General features: G+C 41.7%; 1 protein-coding gene across 1 annotated transcript in view; it reads left to right on the top strand.

The window, feature by feature from the left end:
• The window catches only part of XYLT1 (xylosyltransferase 1), a 339,335-nt gene extending 321,128 nt beyond the window's left edge, over positions 1 to 18,207 (top strand). Inside the window, exons 11-12 of the mRNA XM_032790486.2 lie at positions 1,732 to 2,065; positions 17,656 to 18,207. Coding sequence (XP_032646377.1) covers positions 1,732 to 2,065; positions 17,656 to 17,978 — 657 coding nt within the window. The 3' untranslated portion in view covers positions 17,979 to 18,207. The remainder of the gene's footprint in view (positions 1 to 1,731; positions 2,066 to 17,655) is intronic.
• Positions 18,208 to 19,110: the final 903 nt, after the last annotated feature.

Genomic DNA, 19,110 nt, shown 5'->3' with positions numbered 1-19,110 from the left:
GTGAATACCATCTGGTCCTAGTGACTAGTTACTGTTTAATTTATCAGTTTGTTCCAAAACCTCCTCTACTGACATCTCAATCTGGGACAATTTCCCAGGTTTGCCGCCTAAAAAGAATGGCTCAGGTGTCAGGATCCTCCCATATCCTCTGCAGTGAAGACTGATGCAGAGGATTCATTTAGTTTCTCTGCAATGGCCTTGTCTTCCTTGAATGCTCCTTTAGCACCTCGGTCATTCAGGAAGGAAGGCTCCTGCGCATGTGTGTGTGGCTATCCACAGCTAGATAGTTATACATAAACATATGCTATAATAGGCAGTTTGGATGAAAAAAATGCCTTTCAGAAAGGGCTGACTATTATTTATGCCTTTGTGCTATCTGTTTACAGTCTCTCTTTAATGTATAAGCAAAGGCTGGTAAATTCACATTATCCGTGGGTTACAGGTGAGCCATTAAATTCCATATTAAGAGCACTGAAATAGGAAAGCTGCTAGGAAAATGAAAGGTCTATTAAATATTTACTGTGGGATGTGAATCAGCTTCTTTAATGCTAGTAAATAAAAGAAGAACGTTAATGCCATGACAGTAAGAATAGGACTTACCAGTAATAATCCCCTGGTACCAATCAGGAAGGGAGTGCTGTGACTGCTGAGGAGCTAGGGGGCAGTGTCAGATCTGTAAATTAAGTAGGGCCTGAGTCAAGTTCCATTGAAGCTGTTGACTTTGGAAGCAACTGGATCGGGCCCAAACGACACGATTCTGGCGATCAAGGTTCGATATAATATGTTTGGTTAATGAACAGTGCTGGTCAAAAGAGTGGCATAGGAATCCAGTCTGAGTCTGCGATTTCCTTACATTTCTCTGACTATAGATTTTTCCAAATTAATTTTCCTCTTTCAACAACAAAAGCAAAACAAAATAGAGAGAGAACCTCTCCCGTTCACACAGTGTCTAGTCAAAGGCTCACTCAAACCCATATGAGGTCATTGGACTCATTGCAGTTCTTGCTTTAACTTTTGAAACATGAGCATCTCAACAGAACATCTCGCTGCCCAAGTCAGCAATTATGTACCTAAAATGGACATTTACATGTCTACGTGGTCTTTTGAGCATCCAGCTCAGGATTGAGGATTTCCTGCTAATGTGTCCATGTGTAAAAACTAAGCTAATGTGTGCTAATGTGTAAAAACTGTCAAGCTAATTTGTGCTTGCTTCTCACAATACGTTAAAAAGCTCTGATCTCTCATTACAAAGTGTCTGTACTGGGCAATGCACATGGATTGAAGATAAAAGCTACTGCTCTCCATGTTCGGTAGCTACATTTGGACCATAAATTAATCTTTTTTATTATTGCTTAAACACTAGATGTTCTAAGTTCTCATTCTGGATCAATAATCTGCAAACTTTAATATTTGCAAATGGGCTTTTTTTAATTTTTAAAAATCTTGCTACCAAATTTGTTTGTTTGTTGAATTTCCATTCAAAGCATGTTTTAATGCCATTACTATAACACTGAAAGATCCTGATTCATGTCATTGTCCAGAGGTACTATGTGTGTGTTTCTGTAAATAACATAGATTTATGCCCTGATCCTAGAAACACATACACACATTTTTAGTTTAAGCATGTGAATAGTGCTGTCAATGAGAATGGGAGAGTGAGAATTTGCAGGATCAGGACCTTAGATTTGTTTACAGAGACAACATTAGTCGTAATATTGTCTTTAATTTCAGATTGGCACTGACTGGGATGCCAAGGAAAGGATATTTCGGAACTTTGGAGGACTTATTGGGCCGATGGACGAACCGGTTGGCATGCAGAAGTGGGGAAAAGGCCCTAATGTCACAGTCACTGTGATCTGGGTGGATCCTATCAACATAATCGCAGCTACATATGATATCCTTATTGAATCCAGTGCAGAATTTACTCACTACAAACCACCTTTGAATTTGCCACTGCAGCCTGGAGTCTGGACCATTAAAATTCTGCACCACTGGGTACCTGTAGCTGAAACCAAATTCCTCGTTACTCCTCTTACATTCTCCAGCAGGCAACCTATCAAACAAGGTAAGTGGTTTCTGTAAGTACAGTAGGTATTAAAGTTTTCAGAATAGATGTAAAGTACTCGTATCAAAGACTATTTCATTCACTGTCAATGCTGTGGTTAAAAATCGCAGTACCACTACACAGGAAAAGCACCAACAAAAAGAATAGCTTAGATATTAAATCTGAAGAAGCTTGTGTTTTGAAGATGAGTGAAAGTAGCTGAATCCATTCTGTAAAATATAGGAACTTTGGACAAAAGACCATTCATTTCTATAAAATAAAAGATTTAAAATATGCACAATCCAGAACCTAATGAACTTTTAGACATTTCATAATCAAAGAGCAACTATGCAAACCTTAATTTAAGAATACAAGCAAACAGGAACAGACAATTTCCTTTCATTGCTGTTGCTTTCACTTATTTGTTCAAAGAGATTTACGCTGTTTATATTGTTTGCGTGACAAAGTCCTTGTGTATAGTGGTAAGAATATTAGTTTATGAAATATTGGATTCATCAAAATTACCTATGATGTATCCTTCCCAAACAACTGTTCCAACCTTTCCCCATAGCTGTCTAGACCTTCCCAGTACACTCAAGATAAGATCCTGTGCATCTGAAATTGTAGATGACCCCAAAATGCTTAACACCAAACCAAAGCTTATTCTCTTAAAAGAAAGGTACTGCTTTTCCTACCACAGAATCATCTAGCTGTCTGAACCATCTATTCCTCTCTAATACTGTTAGAGCTGACTGCAGTTTCCATTAGAAAATCCATTTATTTGAATATTCTTTAGTATGTGTCAAGTATATTGGCCTATAAGTGGTGAAGGCACTTCCAAGTCACACCTGTGAGATCAGAACAAGTTTGTTGCTGTGCATATCTTTGCCATACTTTTTTAACACTGTGAAATGTCATTAATATTCATAGCATCAGCCATTGTAAAGTGGCCAAATATATAAACTATCCTATTTAGTTTTCAGAAATTCTTCATTTTTCAGACAAAGGAGCAAATAAACTGAGTCAGGCATTTACCTTACAGTGCAACATGCTGCTTCAGTAATGCAAATGTCACCAGGCAACTGCTGAGAGCAAATGCAATCCTAATCTTCCTCAACAGGAGCTTGATTCCACATATTTTTTTACCAGAACAGCTAACTTACTGATTTTTTCCTTCTAACATGTTTGGATGGAATACATTTTTGGAACTTGAAATCAACCAGCTCCTAAATGTGGGTGTTACTGATTTATCTCTTTTAAATTAATTTATTCTATGTTCTTTGCTAATTTAACTGTCTGAATAGGTTGAGTAGAAGATGTGATACATACCCAGGCTGTGGTAGCAGTTACAAACTTGCTTCTTTTCACTACATTGCTCTGGGTCCCAGTGGACAATCAAGCATTTCCCAGACTTTACTCAGGAGGCTTCTCTCTTTGAAGTCAAAGACAAAACTTGCAGTGGTTCAAATTCTAAATCCAGAATGAGTCCATTGATTTCAGTTACTCCAGATTTACATTGATGTAACAGACAAAAAAATTGACCCATTGACTTCAGTGGGAAAAGATAAGGCCTATATACTTTTTGTTAAACAGCCAGAGTTACTGTGGTAATTATAATTTACTACAGGTGTTGGATATAAAGCTTGGAAGCAATATTGTTTGCTAAAAGCAAGCAAGCAAAAAAGCATCAGGAGTGCTTTGCTAGTGACCTGTTATCTCAGAAATTTGATGTGAAAATGAAAGAGAAATTAATGCCAGGGTCAGATAGAGAGACACCACTGCAGTTAAGGTTATATCAGCATTCACAATGAAAATCTCTGTTGTTTTCCCACTCAGGCACAATGTTGTGCTCCAGGCAGAAAATTGTCATTTAACTTTGATTTCCCAGCTTTAGTCAGTTTGTCACCGCTTTATTATTTAAACAGTTTTCTGTGCCAAATAAGGGCATTGCACAGCTATGGCAGAAAAATTAGAACTTCTAAAGGAACAATTTCTGTTACAGTTACAAACAATACAAAGGCTGCCAAAAAAAGGCTTATAGAATCAAGGAACAATGCTATTAGTCTTGTCTTCAGATTGAAAAAAAAATTACACATCAGCATCACGTTCAGGAATTGTCAACAGAACAGAGCAATTCATTTTTATTAAGAGATTTTCTAAATGCTAGAATACTTGTCATATGTTCTGCCTTGGAAAATGAATTATTGCTCCAAAAACTGGCTTCGTAGTACAGTTCAGTATTGTACGTTTGGTTTAATGCTAGACCCATTTTTCCAGCATACTATAGATATAGGATCTCGCTTCCAAACTGAGGTACACACAAGTACACATCAAAAATGTGTCCACAATACTGTGCATAATTTGCACTTTCAGTTGCAGGGAATGTTTGCACAAATCAGGCAGTTGCCCACACATGGATAATTACATGCCTGACTTGGCCAGTGGTTGCTGCAGAACTGCAGTGATGGGGCCGCTGGTTAGATCACCTGATTGGTGCACACAGTCAGTGTATGTCTCTATGTGTGCGCACGCATGTGTGCATTTTTGGAGGCTTCGTGTGGAAAATCAAGCCATCAGACTTTCCAGTCTTGAAAAAATGTAGGATTCCCTGTATCTCCTCACTGAAGATGAAGAATGGGGGCTTGAGTCAAGCCCACTGAAGTTAGTGAGAGTCCATCTATTAACTTCAAGGGGCTTTGGATCAGGTTCCAGTTGTGATGGAGATGTGGGATAGAGGACTGAGTAACAAGGAACTATTGAGTTCTAGTCCTTACTCTGACTTCTACTGAGGCCTTTGGTAAATCGCTTTTACCCAGATTTTCAGAGGCAGTCATGTACAATTCCCTGTGCCTAATCTACAAGGGCAAATACTCCTTGTGTGTGCGGAAATGTTTGCCTGCCTAAAAGGAGGAGGATCGTGGTAATAAAACATATTTACCTAACCCACTGAGGTGTTTTGAAAGTTCCTTAATTTTGCAGTGTTCTTTGGCACTGGAAAATGATAGTATGTGAATGCAAAATATTTTGTGTTACAGGGAAAACTATATAAAATCTTTACAGTTCACTTTGCAAGCAATGAATGTTATCACAGTTTGGGCAGTATTTCCTGAATAAAGTACAGGGAATACTGCGTTAACATTATCTGTTTAGACACAAAAAGTTGTAATGACTTTGCCATGAAATACACAGTAGCAACAGTTAAAACAAAACGACAGCTAACCAGGTCATGCTTCTTGCAGCAAAGCTAAGAAACTCTGTCTCAGAAATCACAGCAGAGTTAAATCTAAGCAAGGACTTGCATGAAATCTATCAATTCACATAAGATAAGCTAAAAGTTCAGAACTTTCCTTGAAAGGGTTTTTTATTTACTATTTGTATGAAAGGAAGAACATCACACTCAGATCTCTGATAGATAATCAAAAAAATATGGGTTCATTCCTATATTGTGATTCACAACACTCAAACTGTATTGGAAAAATATAATTCTGGCAAAGCTATCTGCCAGGTTTAGTTTACTTCAGCATCTAAATGAAGAATGCCTTTTTAAATTTCCACCTAATGAGGGCATAGGACAGTTGCTAAGGGCAACCAGAATATCACAAAGATTAAACCTCTGTGCAGAGTTTGCGAGGGGAGGGGAGGGGAAGGGGACAGAAAAAGAAGATGATGGTTACAGAGACGATGTGGTGACACAGAACACAAGGATCTGAGAGCCGGAAAACCTACCAAACCCCTCCTCGCAACTCACAGAGACATTGATTTTACTTTTACATCCTCACCAGTTATAAGTATATCCGTTAGAATTATGTTATATGGCTTGGAAATATCTTGCAGTTCTGGTTTTAATCCCAAGTTTGAATGGGAATAGAACACTTCAGACCATGCAGTACTGCTGATTCTTGCACACTTTGTATCTGCTGAAGGCACTCAACATCACTTCATATCTTGCTAGACACCCAGACTCCTACTGTCTGTTGTCTTGCTACGTACTACGACTGATATTCTGTTGTTTTAAGTACCATTTGATTGTTAAAACCCCTTTTTGAGAATAAGCAATTTACAACATGTTGTAGTCACACCATTTCTTTTGCGGTGGCAAAACTACAGTGAATGTTCGAGCTGAGAAAATAATTCACAGAATAAATAAGTCAGGCACCAGTATTCCTCTGTGGTCCAGGTGCTTTGTGCCAGTCCAGCACTGCAAAGCTCACTGGGCTACCTTGGGAATCCCTTTGTAAACAGCTCTACTCCACCCGCTACCGGACCTAGTATAGAATATGTCACAAGGGAGGAGGGAATAGGAACAAATGCCAATGTCCTCTTGTGATCCCCAGGTACTGAAACATTCCCAAGAGAGCCAGGAATAACCTGAAGTGATGGGGTGAAGCCAGCCCCTTGCCAACTCCAGGACTAGGGAGCCACACAGGCAGCCACCCTTTCAGCTATGCTTTGCCCTTAGGCCAGACCAGGGATCTGCCACTAATGCTTTTATTTTTATTATTTTATTTTGTTCGCTCATCAGGAAGTCTTGTGTGGTTACTGGATACGCACCATTCAGCATTTGAGCCGGCTGTTGCAAAGGGTCTCTTAAGTCACATGGTGCTATTTCTTTTCCCTGGTTGGATGAATTGCCTTATAAGCACAGGAGCTTTGACTCCCTCTGGGAGAGGTGGTAAATTCACTTACAAAAAAAAATCTTTCTTAACGCAGAGTTCAGTCCTTGTAGTGCCTTTCCAGAATGTCAAGTTCAGCAAAACTCGTACCTCTGAACCCAGACTTAAGCTTCTGAAAACCAGGAAATACAGAGCTAAGGTACATACCAGCATAACCTTAACTCTGTCCCCTGGAGATGGCAAAAGCCGCTTGGATTTATGTGGTGCCCTCCAGCTGCGTTCCTTGGGTCAGGTGTAGCTGTACTGAATGGCGGAGAAGCTTGGCAGAGCTGTCGTGATATGAGGTGATCTGAGGAGCCCTGTACCTGTGGGGCAGGGACATGGTCTAAGTGCCTGTGCCTGCCTCTCACTGCATATAAAAGAAAACTAGTGCATGTATACCCTGAGCTATGTAAAAGCAGCAAAGAATCCTGTGGCACCTTATAGACTAACAGACAATTTTGGAGCATGAGCTTTCGTGGGTGAATATCCACTTCTTCAGATGCATGTAGTGGAAATTTCCAGGGGCAGGTATATATATGCAAGCAAGCTAGAGATAACGAAGTAATTCAATCAGGGAGGTGAGCGCCTTTTCTAGCGTTGAGAGTGTGAAACCAAGAGAGGAGAAATTGTTTGTCAGTTGCAAGCCTTCGTAGTCTTTGTTTAATCCTGAGCTGATGGATGTCAAATTTGCAGTGAACTGAAGCTAGCAGTTTTCTTGAAGTCTGGTCCTGAGTTTTTTTGCTGCCAGGAGTGACCTCTTTAGTCTGCTGTATTAGTGCTGGCCAGGGAGGCTTAAGTTTCTCCTACAGGTTTTTGTATCTTGCCTTCATAATATCTGATGTGTGTCCATTTATCTATTTCCGTAGAGACCGTCCAGTTTGGCCGATGTAACATAGCAGAGGGCATTGCTGGCATATGATGGCGTTATTACATTGGTGATGTGCAGGTGAATGAACTGGTGATGGTGTGGCTGATGCTGATCAGGTCCTGTGATCGTGTTGCCGGTGTAGATATTGTGGGCATGAGTTGGCATTGAGGTTTGTTGCAATGGATGCGTTCCTGAGCTAGATTACTATGGTGCGGTCCGCAGTTACTGGTGAGATGTTTCGCGTTGGCAAGGTTGTCTTGGCCGAGGACTGGCCTGCACCAAGGCCTGTTGAAAGCTGTGGATCATTGTCAGATGGGTTGTAGATCCCTGATGATGCGTTGGAGGGTTTTAGTGGGAACTGATATGTGTGGCAGTGGAGTCCTGTTGGTTTCTTTCTTGGGTTGTTTTGCAGATAATAGAGGATGCTCTTGGGTCACGTCTGCTCTGTTGATCTGTTTCCTTATTCTCCTGTGAGGTATTGTAGTTTGAGAATGCTTGGTGGAGATTTTGTAGCGGTGTTGTCCTGTCGAGGGTTAGAGCGATGTGGTTGTACCTCAGTTGCTTGGCTGTAGACAATGATCATGTGGTGTCGGGACGGAAGCTGGAGGTATAGATAGGTAGGATAGCGGTCGTAGGTTTTCGGTATAGGGTGGTGTAAATGTGACCATTCACTTATTGCACCGTGTGTCTAGGAAGTGGACCTCCTGTGTAGATTGGTCCAGGCTGAGGTTGTGATGGTGGGGTGAGCATGTTGAAATCGTGGTGGAAATTTCCAGAGTCTCCTTCCATGGGCTGGAACAGGGCCTCATCTTCCCTGATTGAACTAACCTCATTATCTCTAGCTTGCTTGGCATATAGTATACCTGCCCCTGGAAATTTCCACTACGTGCATCTGACGAAGTGGGTATTCACCCACGAAAGCTCATGCTCCAAAACGTCTGTTAGTCTATAAGTGCCACAGGATTCTCTGCTGCTTTTACAGATCCAGACTAACACGGCTACCCCTCTGATACTGAGCGATGCAGTTTACCTCATTTGAGCGCTGAGTTGTGTAACATGTCAGCAGCAATGTGAATCCATCTTACCATGGATATTGTCATCAAGGAGGTGGGATATGAGGGTGTTGTGCGAGTGTTATGTAGGTAAAAGTGTTGTGTTATAAGGAATCCTGCATGTAAGAGTGAAGAGGTTGTAGAAAGTAGTCGTTAGGACTGTTTCTGTGGGGCAGGCTCAGTGTTTGAGGGCAGAGCAGGGGTAAATTGCTCCTGTTTAGCACAGCTCACCTAAACACAAGTTTTGTCTTAGCAAAGAGAAGGCGTCTGACTCTGTGCTACAGTGATCATGTGCTCTGTTCCCTGAGTGTGCTGCACCGTATGCAAAGGAAGGAGGCAAGTGTGATTCATTCTTGGGGTGCCCAGGACTGTGAGTTTCTTGTTACCTCCTACCTCCAGCAACTGAGAGAGAGAATTGTAGTGGTTAACTTACACTAGCGTGTTCGTCACCCAACTAGCCTCCTCAGGGCAATGCTTCTCCTCACTTTGTTCTGCAGGTTAATAATAGGTGCACCCCAGTCACTGGGCGTTCCCCTGTGATATCAAGCCCCTGTCACTGGCTTCTCACAGAAATATCAGGTTTTCAATCCCCAAGGGTACGTTGAATCAAATCATATGGTGTGCACAACTGAGGAACTGCTCCTGTGTAACATCACAGCACTGAGATATATTTATAGTGGCAACAATCATATGTTTATTATCAAAGGTGAAAAGATAGTGAGTGAGGATAATAGTAACAGAAGGTTACATATAAAACAACATCAGTGCACACTATTTAGAGACTAAATTTAATTTTTACCAGGCTAATAGTCTGTCTAAAGAGCAGTTTCATCTCACCCAAAATTTACTTGCATCATTTCCATCCTACACTGCTTGGGATCCCATTTTCATGAATGTAGTCACACTGTTCAGTTACTTCATCGGGTGCAGGATAAAGAGATGTCCTTTTATTTTCTCCTTATCCCCTCCCAAAATTCATTGTTTTGTCCTCAGAATCAGGATGCCTCCCCCAGGGCTTATTCCCTGCTGTGCTGACTCTGTTTGTTTCCATCACATCCTCATGTTGACTTCATATACAAACAGGGCTTCCGTTCTGTTGTCTCTCAGTACTTAATTTACATGTCAACCAAGGCAGACAGGTGAACATACATCCTTTGTCTGGCAAAAACCTGGTTGTCAACTCTGCCTTCATTCAGACTTTAGGACTATATTTTCATTTTGCATATATAACTTTTTCCATAATATCAGTACATACATTTCACAACAATATTAATGATCAACATGATCCTGGCTTTCATTTAAGACCTTACAGGACATCATTTATGGATAAGTAGCATGAAAGCATTGTGCTAGCTGTAGTGCAAGGTTTCTCAAACAGGTCGCCGCTTCTGTAGGGAAATCCCCTGGTGGGCCAGGCCGGTGCATTTACCTGCCTCGTCCGCAGGTCTGGCCGATCGTGGCTCTGACTGGCCGCGGATCACTGCTCTTGGCCAATGGGAGTTGCTGGAAGCGGCGACCAGTATGTCCCTTGGCCCGCGCCGCTTCCAGCAGCTCCCATTGGCCTGGAGCAGTGATCCACAGCCAGTGGGAGCCACCATCGGCCGGACCTGCAGATGGGGCAGCTAAACACACCAGCCCGGCCTGCCAGGGGCTTTTCCTACAGAAGCGGTGACCGCTGTTTGAGAAACCCTGCTATAGTGAGTTTGTCAGGTCTGTAAGGAGTAACTGTTACAAAACAGTGACCCCTTTGCTGGTGGAGTTGAAGAGCTGACTCTGACAGGCACAGACATGGCTTCATCCCGCTAAAGCCAGGAAGTAGTGAGGCGCCTCATAACCCCGGGAAACATCATGTGTAGTTAAGGTATTGAGGGTTTCTTAAGGTTACAGTGAGTATGTGTGTTATGAACTTATTAGATCATTGCCCTAGAGGGCAAAGTTAAGGTTATATTTGTGTAACTCTGTATTTCCTGGTTTTCAGAGGTTTGAGTTTTGCTGAACTTCACATACTGGAAGGGCACAAGGTACTACTGGGCAACCTTAATTCTGCATTAACAAAGGGTTTCTTTCAGTGAATTTCCTAGGTTGTTTTAACAAAAAGAAAAATGTTTTATGTAGGAACTAGTGTTCATTTAGGCGATTGTAGTTATTACATAGGTTAAAGCACTACGGTGGCTACTTAAATGTAAAGAATGCTATGTGATTCTAAAGAGCATAGCACTTTGTTATAGTGGGATTATCAAAATGGTTGTACTTTGATATGTTTGGAGGGTGGAGTTGCTGACGGGGCAGAAAGAAAATCCCAGACATGGTCCGAGTCCCACAATCTTAACAGCTTTTTATCCCGTGTTGGTTACAGTAACATTAAGAGAAAACTGGTGTGTCTCCCTCCTACTTCACCTCTCTCTCCCATTATCCTGCACATATACCATCATTTCCAGCTACCCATCCCTTTTCCATCTCATGAAGCCATTAGTACTTCAGAAGCCATTAGCATGTAAAAAATGGCTCCTTGCTGTTTGGCATCCTGTGCTGCTGCATATACATATCACAGGCAGCAGCCTATTAGGTCTCACACTTGGTTGTTTTTTAAAACTATTCTCATCAACTCGATTTACCAGCTCTCCCTCTTCCTGCCTCAGGCTCCTTGGCATTTATCACACAGGCCACAGAACGCACTGGCTGCATTTTGATCCTTTCAGTACCCTGCATCATCTCCTTATTTCCCCTCATGCTGCCTGACCAGCACCGCTGGTTCTCCCTCCCCACAGAGAGGCAGGTATCAGCATGAGACCCAGAGTTAAGGAGCTGGGGAGAGGACATCGGAACAGTGCAAGGACTAAAATAGAATCAGTGAGGATATTTATTGAAGTGGGGGGGCAGAGGGGTGACGGATATCGGGAGGAGTATGAGAGGAAGAATGGTCCAGTGGTCAGGACTTGGGAGACGTGGGCTCAGTTCCCTGCTCCACAAAAGACTTGCAATGTGATCTTGGGCAAGTCACTTGTGGTATGTCTACACTTCAAGCTGGAGATGTAATTTCCAGCTCAAAGAGACATGCCTGTGCTAGGTCGATCAGAACTAAAAAGAGAAATGTCGCCACATCAGCGGGAGGGGCTGGTTGCCTCAAGTACATATGTATCATCTGGGACAGGATCAGACTCTCAGCAGGTAGCTCCTTATGCTGCTGCGGCTACATTTCTGCTTTAGCTTGCTAGCTCAGCCAGAGCTAGCAAGGGTCTGCCTGCTCAAGCTGGAAATTACACTTCCAAAGTGTAGACATACCCAGAGTCTCGGGGTCCATCTGCACTGGATCTGGAGGAGTAATTTCCAGCGCGAGTAGGCATACTTGTGCTAGTTTTGATCAAGCTAGCATGCTAAAAATAACTGTGTAGCCACAGCTGCATAAATGGAGGAGCGGGCTATCCATCCTGAGCACTGTCCAGTCTGAAACCCGGTGCATGTACTCAGGGCGGCTAGCCCATTCTGTCGCTCGCATCGCTGCAGTTATCCTGCAACAACATCGTTCCCTGCTGTGCTGTGTTAAGTTCTCCATTACATATGAAACATCCCAGTTAGGGTGTGATCACTCAGACATCCTGAGAGCGAACAAACAGCAGGGGGAACAGTAAAGCCAAAGCAATTTCATGTTTATGTTTGAGCTTAAACTCGGGGCAAGGTTTTTGCAGTGTTCTCTAGCTGAAGTGATGATAATCCATTCTCATGCATTTAACACACATACAATTCTGTTACCTTAAAGCTAACTAGCTTTCTGTGAGCCCGCAGGCAGAGTCACCACTAAAGGCAACCTGAGTAAAGCCCAAGTGCTCAAGTTTTTCCCCATCCCTTTCCTAAGAGCAAGTTGATTAATAAACAGAAGACCCAAAAAAGGGCTCAATATACTACACAACACTTGGTAACAAAGACCTTTCCTGCTGTCCTCCCTTGGGAAAGGGAGGATACATACATCGCCTCTGGGAAAGCCCTTTCTTGGCTACTGTGGAGAAACACTACATCTGTCATTTCCCAGAACCAGGGTCTCAACTGTTTGCTGCTCCTGCCTAGGAGGCAGGAATCTGGTTTCCTGTAGGCCATATGTTTCCTCCTAATCATGTGCCCTGCAACCACAACTCCCTTTTGATAGAACCCAAGGGTCATAACAGTGTTCTGCATATGTACCCCAGTGCCCTGTGACTGTTACTTGATGTTAGTGAGTTAATAATCCATTTTTATAGATCATTCAGTTTAATATATACTGGGAAACTTTCATTTTGCTAATTCTTTTGGGAGGAAATCAATGATTACTCGCAATTGCTCAATCAATACAAATTGCACCAATAAGGATTATAATGATGGTGACACCTAGTGCCACAACTGCTGTGAATTCAGGTGTCTGATGAGAAACCAGAGGTAATGTGACAGATAAACATAACAACAGCAGCAGGCAAACACATTGCTTCAGAAGAACAGTTATTCACTAGGCTCTCATTCAGAGAAAAACCCTACAGGCAGAAGGATTTGCTTAGAAATTTAGTTCAGATCCAGTTGACAAGAAGCTGATTAGCTTCACAATGAGCACATGCAACACTGTCTTGTTTGCAGCAAGAAAAGACAAACAAAATGTCAATAAAAAATTACCTCCTTGCCTGAGGGGTTCAGTGGAATTCAAGAAAAACTTCAATCTGTATTGTTTTAAAAAATTACAAACACAATGTTATGCACCAAGCTAGCCATGCTTTCCACTCCTCTGTCCAGTTCTCTAACTTTTTTCTGCACATTGAAGGACCCAAAAAAGAGTGCTGAAGTTTTAGTCTTTGCAACAGACTATGGAATGCACAGCCATTAGAGAGAGAGAAATTATACTAGGAAAAGCTACTGAGGGGTCAAATGTGCACTCAGTGTGGAGAATCAACAAAAACTGAAGCACAATTTTTATCCTAAGAATGTAATTTAGAATGAATAGGCTATATTTTGCACTGATGTACAGCTCATGCCCACCACTGAAATCAGAGGGGTTTCTCTGGGATATGCTCTGACAAAGAATTTGGCTTAGTGACTGCAGAGTAATTAATTATCAATAGTATGTTATGACCATGACTGTTTTTACTGTAAAATGTATTTTATTTATCTTACACCCCTTGCTTTTTTCCTGTGGGAGGAGTGCAAGGTCAGAGCCATATATACCAATTTAATATACAGTATCAATGCCTTAGCTACACATGTGATGCCTCTCAGGAGTACGCAGGATTGCGAGGCACCGTGCTACCACCAGGCTTTATTGTGAGGAAGCAATGTCTGTGCTTGCCGAGAATCAGCTCCCCAACTCCACCAGCCATGGGCACCGCAAGCACTCCCCTCTCAGCCTGCACAGGCTCTGCTGTCCCTTTCCAGGAAAGCGATGGGCACACTCCAACCTCTGAGCATCCCCAGGGAGTGTCCAGTCCCTCTTCCACTGGCTGCTCACAAAATTCACAGGTCCCAAAGGAGTCGTACACCCCAGCTTGCCAGTTTCATCTCAGGATCACCACTTTCCTTAACACACAGAACTTAGATCTGTTTACAGTGGGAAAAAAATAAGTTTAGTTAACAAAGACTATAGATTTGAGAAGCAGCAAGTAGATTTAATGGGAACAACTGGCTACATATTAAATAAAATCATAACAGGCATTCTGGAGCCTAGCCTTATCTAACCAGGTCCTGTAGCGTTTAGAGTATCCCCAAAGTCTTTCTCCCAGCATTTTACAGCCTGACCGGCTGTGACCCTCTGTCATAAGACGTGTAGACTGGCACCTTGTGCCCTAGGTGAAGTATCCTGGATATGCCCCTGTATCCTAGATGTATTCCAGCAATCCATTGTCTGTACTCGTAAAAGGACAGCCTCTTGTGTGCTCATTGTTTTTTCCTGTAGGCTTCTTTCCTGTTAATTTTTGCAAACTGCTGGTGGCTCTGTATGTAGATAGACTCACATTGTAAATTAAACAATGGTCATCCAGGAAGAGAACTGTCTCCTGCCCCCAGCCTGAACTTTCTGGTGAGCTGTTTTAACTTATATACCTTAAGAAGATAGTTTTCAGTATAAACACACAAGTCCTTAAATATCATGCGTAAATATCATATTACATCCTGCAATGATTAGGATGATCAACATGTTATTGGCTGTTTGTGGAGGCCTCACATGCTATGCTTTGGTGGACTATTATGTAAACGTTCGAGCCAGGAGATGCCTATTAACCCCTATGCACCCCTTATGTCCTCTGCCAGTTGGCGTCAAGGGGTCTCTGCGTCACAGCATAATTCATCTTTTACGAAAGTTGCCTATGGGAGGCAGTGTGATCCTATCAGTGAGGAATCAAGAAATCTGAGTTCTGTTCTCACTTCTGCCAGTGACCAGCTGTGTGACACGGGACAAGTTACTTTGCCTCTTTGTGCCTTGATTTTCTTATGTCTTAAATGAGGATAATGATGCCCAAACTTGGTGAAACTGTTTAAGATCAGTGGATGAAAAGTGCCAGATCTAAGTAGTGCAGTTATTGAATTCCACATCTTATCTTTTAAACCAAAGAAAAAGTTTTCCACTTTGTGCTACAACAGGACTTCTGTCAAATGGGAAATATTGTTTTATTCTCTTAAGCAGAGTATTCTGTTAAGCAATTTTCTCCTGCATAGATATATACTACTAGTAATATTTTGTGAATACCTTTCACATAAGTCCATCTAAAAATGCACTATAAACTTTTACAAATGGTACACCAAAATCGTATTGCTCACCATTGAAATGCAGCAAGCTCCATGACTCAACACAGCAACTGCTCAATAGTGCAGAGCAACACAACAATTTAATGATGGACATGCAAAATATCGTGCAACTACAAGGACGAGTTACGAAGTCAAAATATAATTGCTCAAATTCAAATTTGTCAAGGACCCAGAGATTAATACCCTCATCCAGCAAAAAGTGCTACAGGGTCTTGTAACAAGTGGCCAATTCCTTGGTTTTGTGTTTGAGCTGAAGGTGAACACCTTTGTCAGTGCAGAGTTATAGTATTCTGTTTTCCTCTTTTGCTTAGGTGTTCCCTTTTAATTAATAGGTTTACAAACAATCTTGCATATTTAGTTGCTTCCAAAGCAGGAAATTGAATTGTGTCCTTGTTTTGTTTCCTACTACAGTCCTCTGTCAGACACGCGCTTCTCATAGATCCGTACGGCACAAGCCTATTTTGTCTAATGGGTTTGGAGATAGGCAAAATCTTAGCTAAAATAGGCTTTCAGATGAATAAAGGAGCAGCATGGACATGAGGCAGGAATTGTGGACACTAGCCTTTGATTCCTGGCCTGTAAAAGAAATCTGAACATAGTGTGACTTTCTTAGCCCTGGAGGGACTTGAATGAGCCCATTTTGTGTTCTAGACAATGTGTATCTTGGCAAAGTTAAGCAAATCTTTTATGCAACAGAGTGCTGATGTTACAAGAAGTGAACTGAGAACTGAAAGAAATACGTGTATAAACTGAGAATTCACACCTGTAAGGCATCTTAGCAAAAGGTACATAGTGAATATTTTCATAGGGCCAGATTGTGCTTCCATGTACCATACTCTACAAATCGTCCCACTGAAGTCAATGAGGCATATCTGTGTCTTTCTGGGGGCTGAAAAATCCACACCCGAGAGATGTAGCTGTGCTGACCTAACTCCTGGTGTGGACCGGGTTAGGCCTAGCTACTGCTTCTTGGGGAGGTGGATTAACTAAACTGACAGGAGAACCCAGCCCATCACAGTAGTGAGTGTCGACACTGAAGCAGCAGCTGTGCCACTGTAGCATTTTAAGTGTTGACATAGCCTTAGTATTTGCCTTAAGTAGGTTTATTTTTCTTTTCATTTCTGTTTTATTTCTTTTTGTAATTTCATAGATATGACCGAATATTAAGATTTTGGGCAATTGGCCACATTTTAGTAAGTTAGAAGAATTACAGCAGGGGAAAAAAACCACAATGCACTGAAAGGGTATTATTAGGAAATTGTTTCAGTGCATTACTCACATAAGAGCTTGAAATGTGATTGCTATTAAAAATATGTTTCCAATAAAAATGGTTCAACCTGAAGTGCTTCCAGGAACCACACTGGGGTCACTCATTACATCAACCCACCTACACTGTCCAACACAGATGTTATCTTTCCAAGTTCTGGGACAGATACCACCCAGTTTTTGGAGACAGGTCAAGCTGATAAATGTATGGTGACATATCCGCAGTCTTTCAAAGATAGGGAGGAGTGAATCTGTTCAGAAAAAAACGGCCCCAAGTCTCACCTGTTTCCCAAAATCAAACACTTTAAGATAACACTTCAAGTCTGAAAAAGTTTGGCAGCCTTTTTTGTACCAAATATTATTTAACTGTTGTCTCCTTTGAAATACAATCCTTGATCCTCTTTGATGTGATGATCACAGTGGTTTTCTAGGCCTCCCGTTCATTTCGCTGTCCTTATTTCACCCTCTGAGGGATTAACTCAGTCCGCCCATCTATGTTTGCTGTTGGGATAGAACCCAGTTGGAAATTGTGGAGTCTAGGCTCAGGTCAGAACTGAGTGGTGTTTAAGTTCCAGTTCTGAACTTCACTCGTTTTATCTGATTTTCTTGTAACCGGGGCAACCTCTTTGGGACATGGATTGTCATTTTGTTCTGTGTTTGTACAGCACCTCATTTAATAAGGTCTTGGCTCATGACTAGGGCTCGTCAATGCTACGGTAATGCAAAGAATTAATGATGATAATACTACTTTCAAACCAACCTCCTCATTATTATGATAATGCAGCCGTCTCATGATTTGAGGTTTTGTTTGAGCATGGGAAAACCTACAGCATGTGAGATCTGAAAGCCTGGGCCTAACAGACCACACATCCTGGTTACACAGGACAATCTCAACAGTCTGGTCAATGCCATGAAAATGAAGTTTGGTGCACCAGTAACCTTTGCATTTTGTTTAGGTCCTAGAGTTATATCCCAAATGCTGTATTTGTTACATGGCTCTATTTTTTGTATTTTCAGAAGAATCCATGAAGTTGCATAATGGGCCTCCTAAGAACGCATATATGGAGCAGAGCTTCCAAGGCTTGAATCCAGTTTTAAATATTCCTATCAAGGCAGCTCAAGTGGACCAGGCAAAAAAGAATGCAGCGCTCATAGGTACCAAGCTGGAGAACTGGGTGGACACCTTGGTTAGCAGCATATGGTCAGCGGTGGATGTCTGTAGCACAGGTCCAACTTCCTGTCCAGTCATGCAGGCTTGCAGTCAAACAGCCTGGAGCTCCCTGAGCCCAGACCCTAAGTCAGAGCTGGGTCCCGTTAAACCTGATGGGCGTTTGAGGTAGCATCTGGTACCTTTGCCACAGATTTTAAAAGAGAATTTAACCTTGCTTATATATGAATCTGGCTTCAGGTTCCAAAACCTTGATGAAACATTTTGTTACCTATTTCTCATCTCCATATATAATTTTTAAAAATCTGGCAAAATCTTTGGCATTGTTTCTCCTTCAGATCCATTGGTCTAAGCTTCAGTAGCACTGTGCATCTCCTCTGTGTCTTTTACAACCTTTCTTCTTTCACAACCTTACTTCATTCACTTGGTATCTAAAAGGCTCTAACATATTCTTCCTCCAATTATGAAATGGTAACATAGCACATCTGGTATGTTCAGAGGGTAAAAAAGGAGCAGCTGCTAAAAATATCTTCTGTCAAAAACACCTATGTATATTTTGAATATTTTACATTTTAATTATTTTGCTAACATAAATAACCAGAAACTCCAATATATCTTTCATGGGAAGAATGATCTATAAAATATGGTCAAAATGTTTTACAAGATGTAAAAAAATTGGGACACACACTGACTATTTGTATAATGTTAAGAAATTCTAGGCTTGATTCACCATTGTGTTAACTCCAGTTTCAGACTAGAGTGCATCACACTGGCGTAGAAACCAGACTAACAGAGTGGTGAATTAGGCTTCCTCTCTCTTTTTAGAGGTCAGACATTCGCATCTGTTTGATGATCTCTGAACAAAATGAGTTGTTATAAAATTTATTTTTTATTCCTATTATGATCAGTCATCACAAGGGGCTGGGCATCACTTGCAGTATTCTCATTACCCAAAGTCCAAAGACTTGTCCCCACTGAAATCCGCATTTTAAAATAATCCACACAGAACACCATCTGCATATAAGCGGGTGTGCAAATTCCACATACATCAAGGGGTTTGTGCATGCAGCTTGTATGTGTGGATGCTCAGACCCAGGCTGTGATGCTCCTGCTCAGAGGTCAGCATACCCTTTTCCAGGAGCAGCCTGATTGGATTCAATGGGCCAACTCACAGTGTAAGATTCTACTCTGAGTTAGTCAAAGTGGATGAATCTGGCCCTTAATTATTTCGGTTTGGAAGCTTTTCCATTGATTTCAGTGGGTGAAAGATTGGAACCTAATTATGCAGTGAGCTGATTCTGCAC

The sequence above is a fragment of the Chelonoidis abingdonii genome, chromosome 9 (assembly GCF_003597395.2).
Source record: "Chelonoidis abingdonii isolate Lonesome George chromosome 9, CheloAbing_2.0, whole genome shotgun sequence".
Classification (NCBI taxonomy): Eukaryota; Metazoa; Chordata; order Testudines; family Testudinidae; genus Chelonoidis; species Chelonoidis abingdonii.
This window is presented reverse-complemented; position numbering and strand designations above follow the sequence as displayed.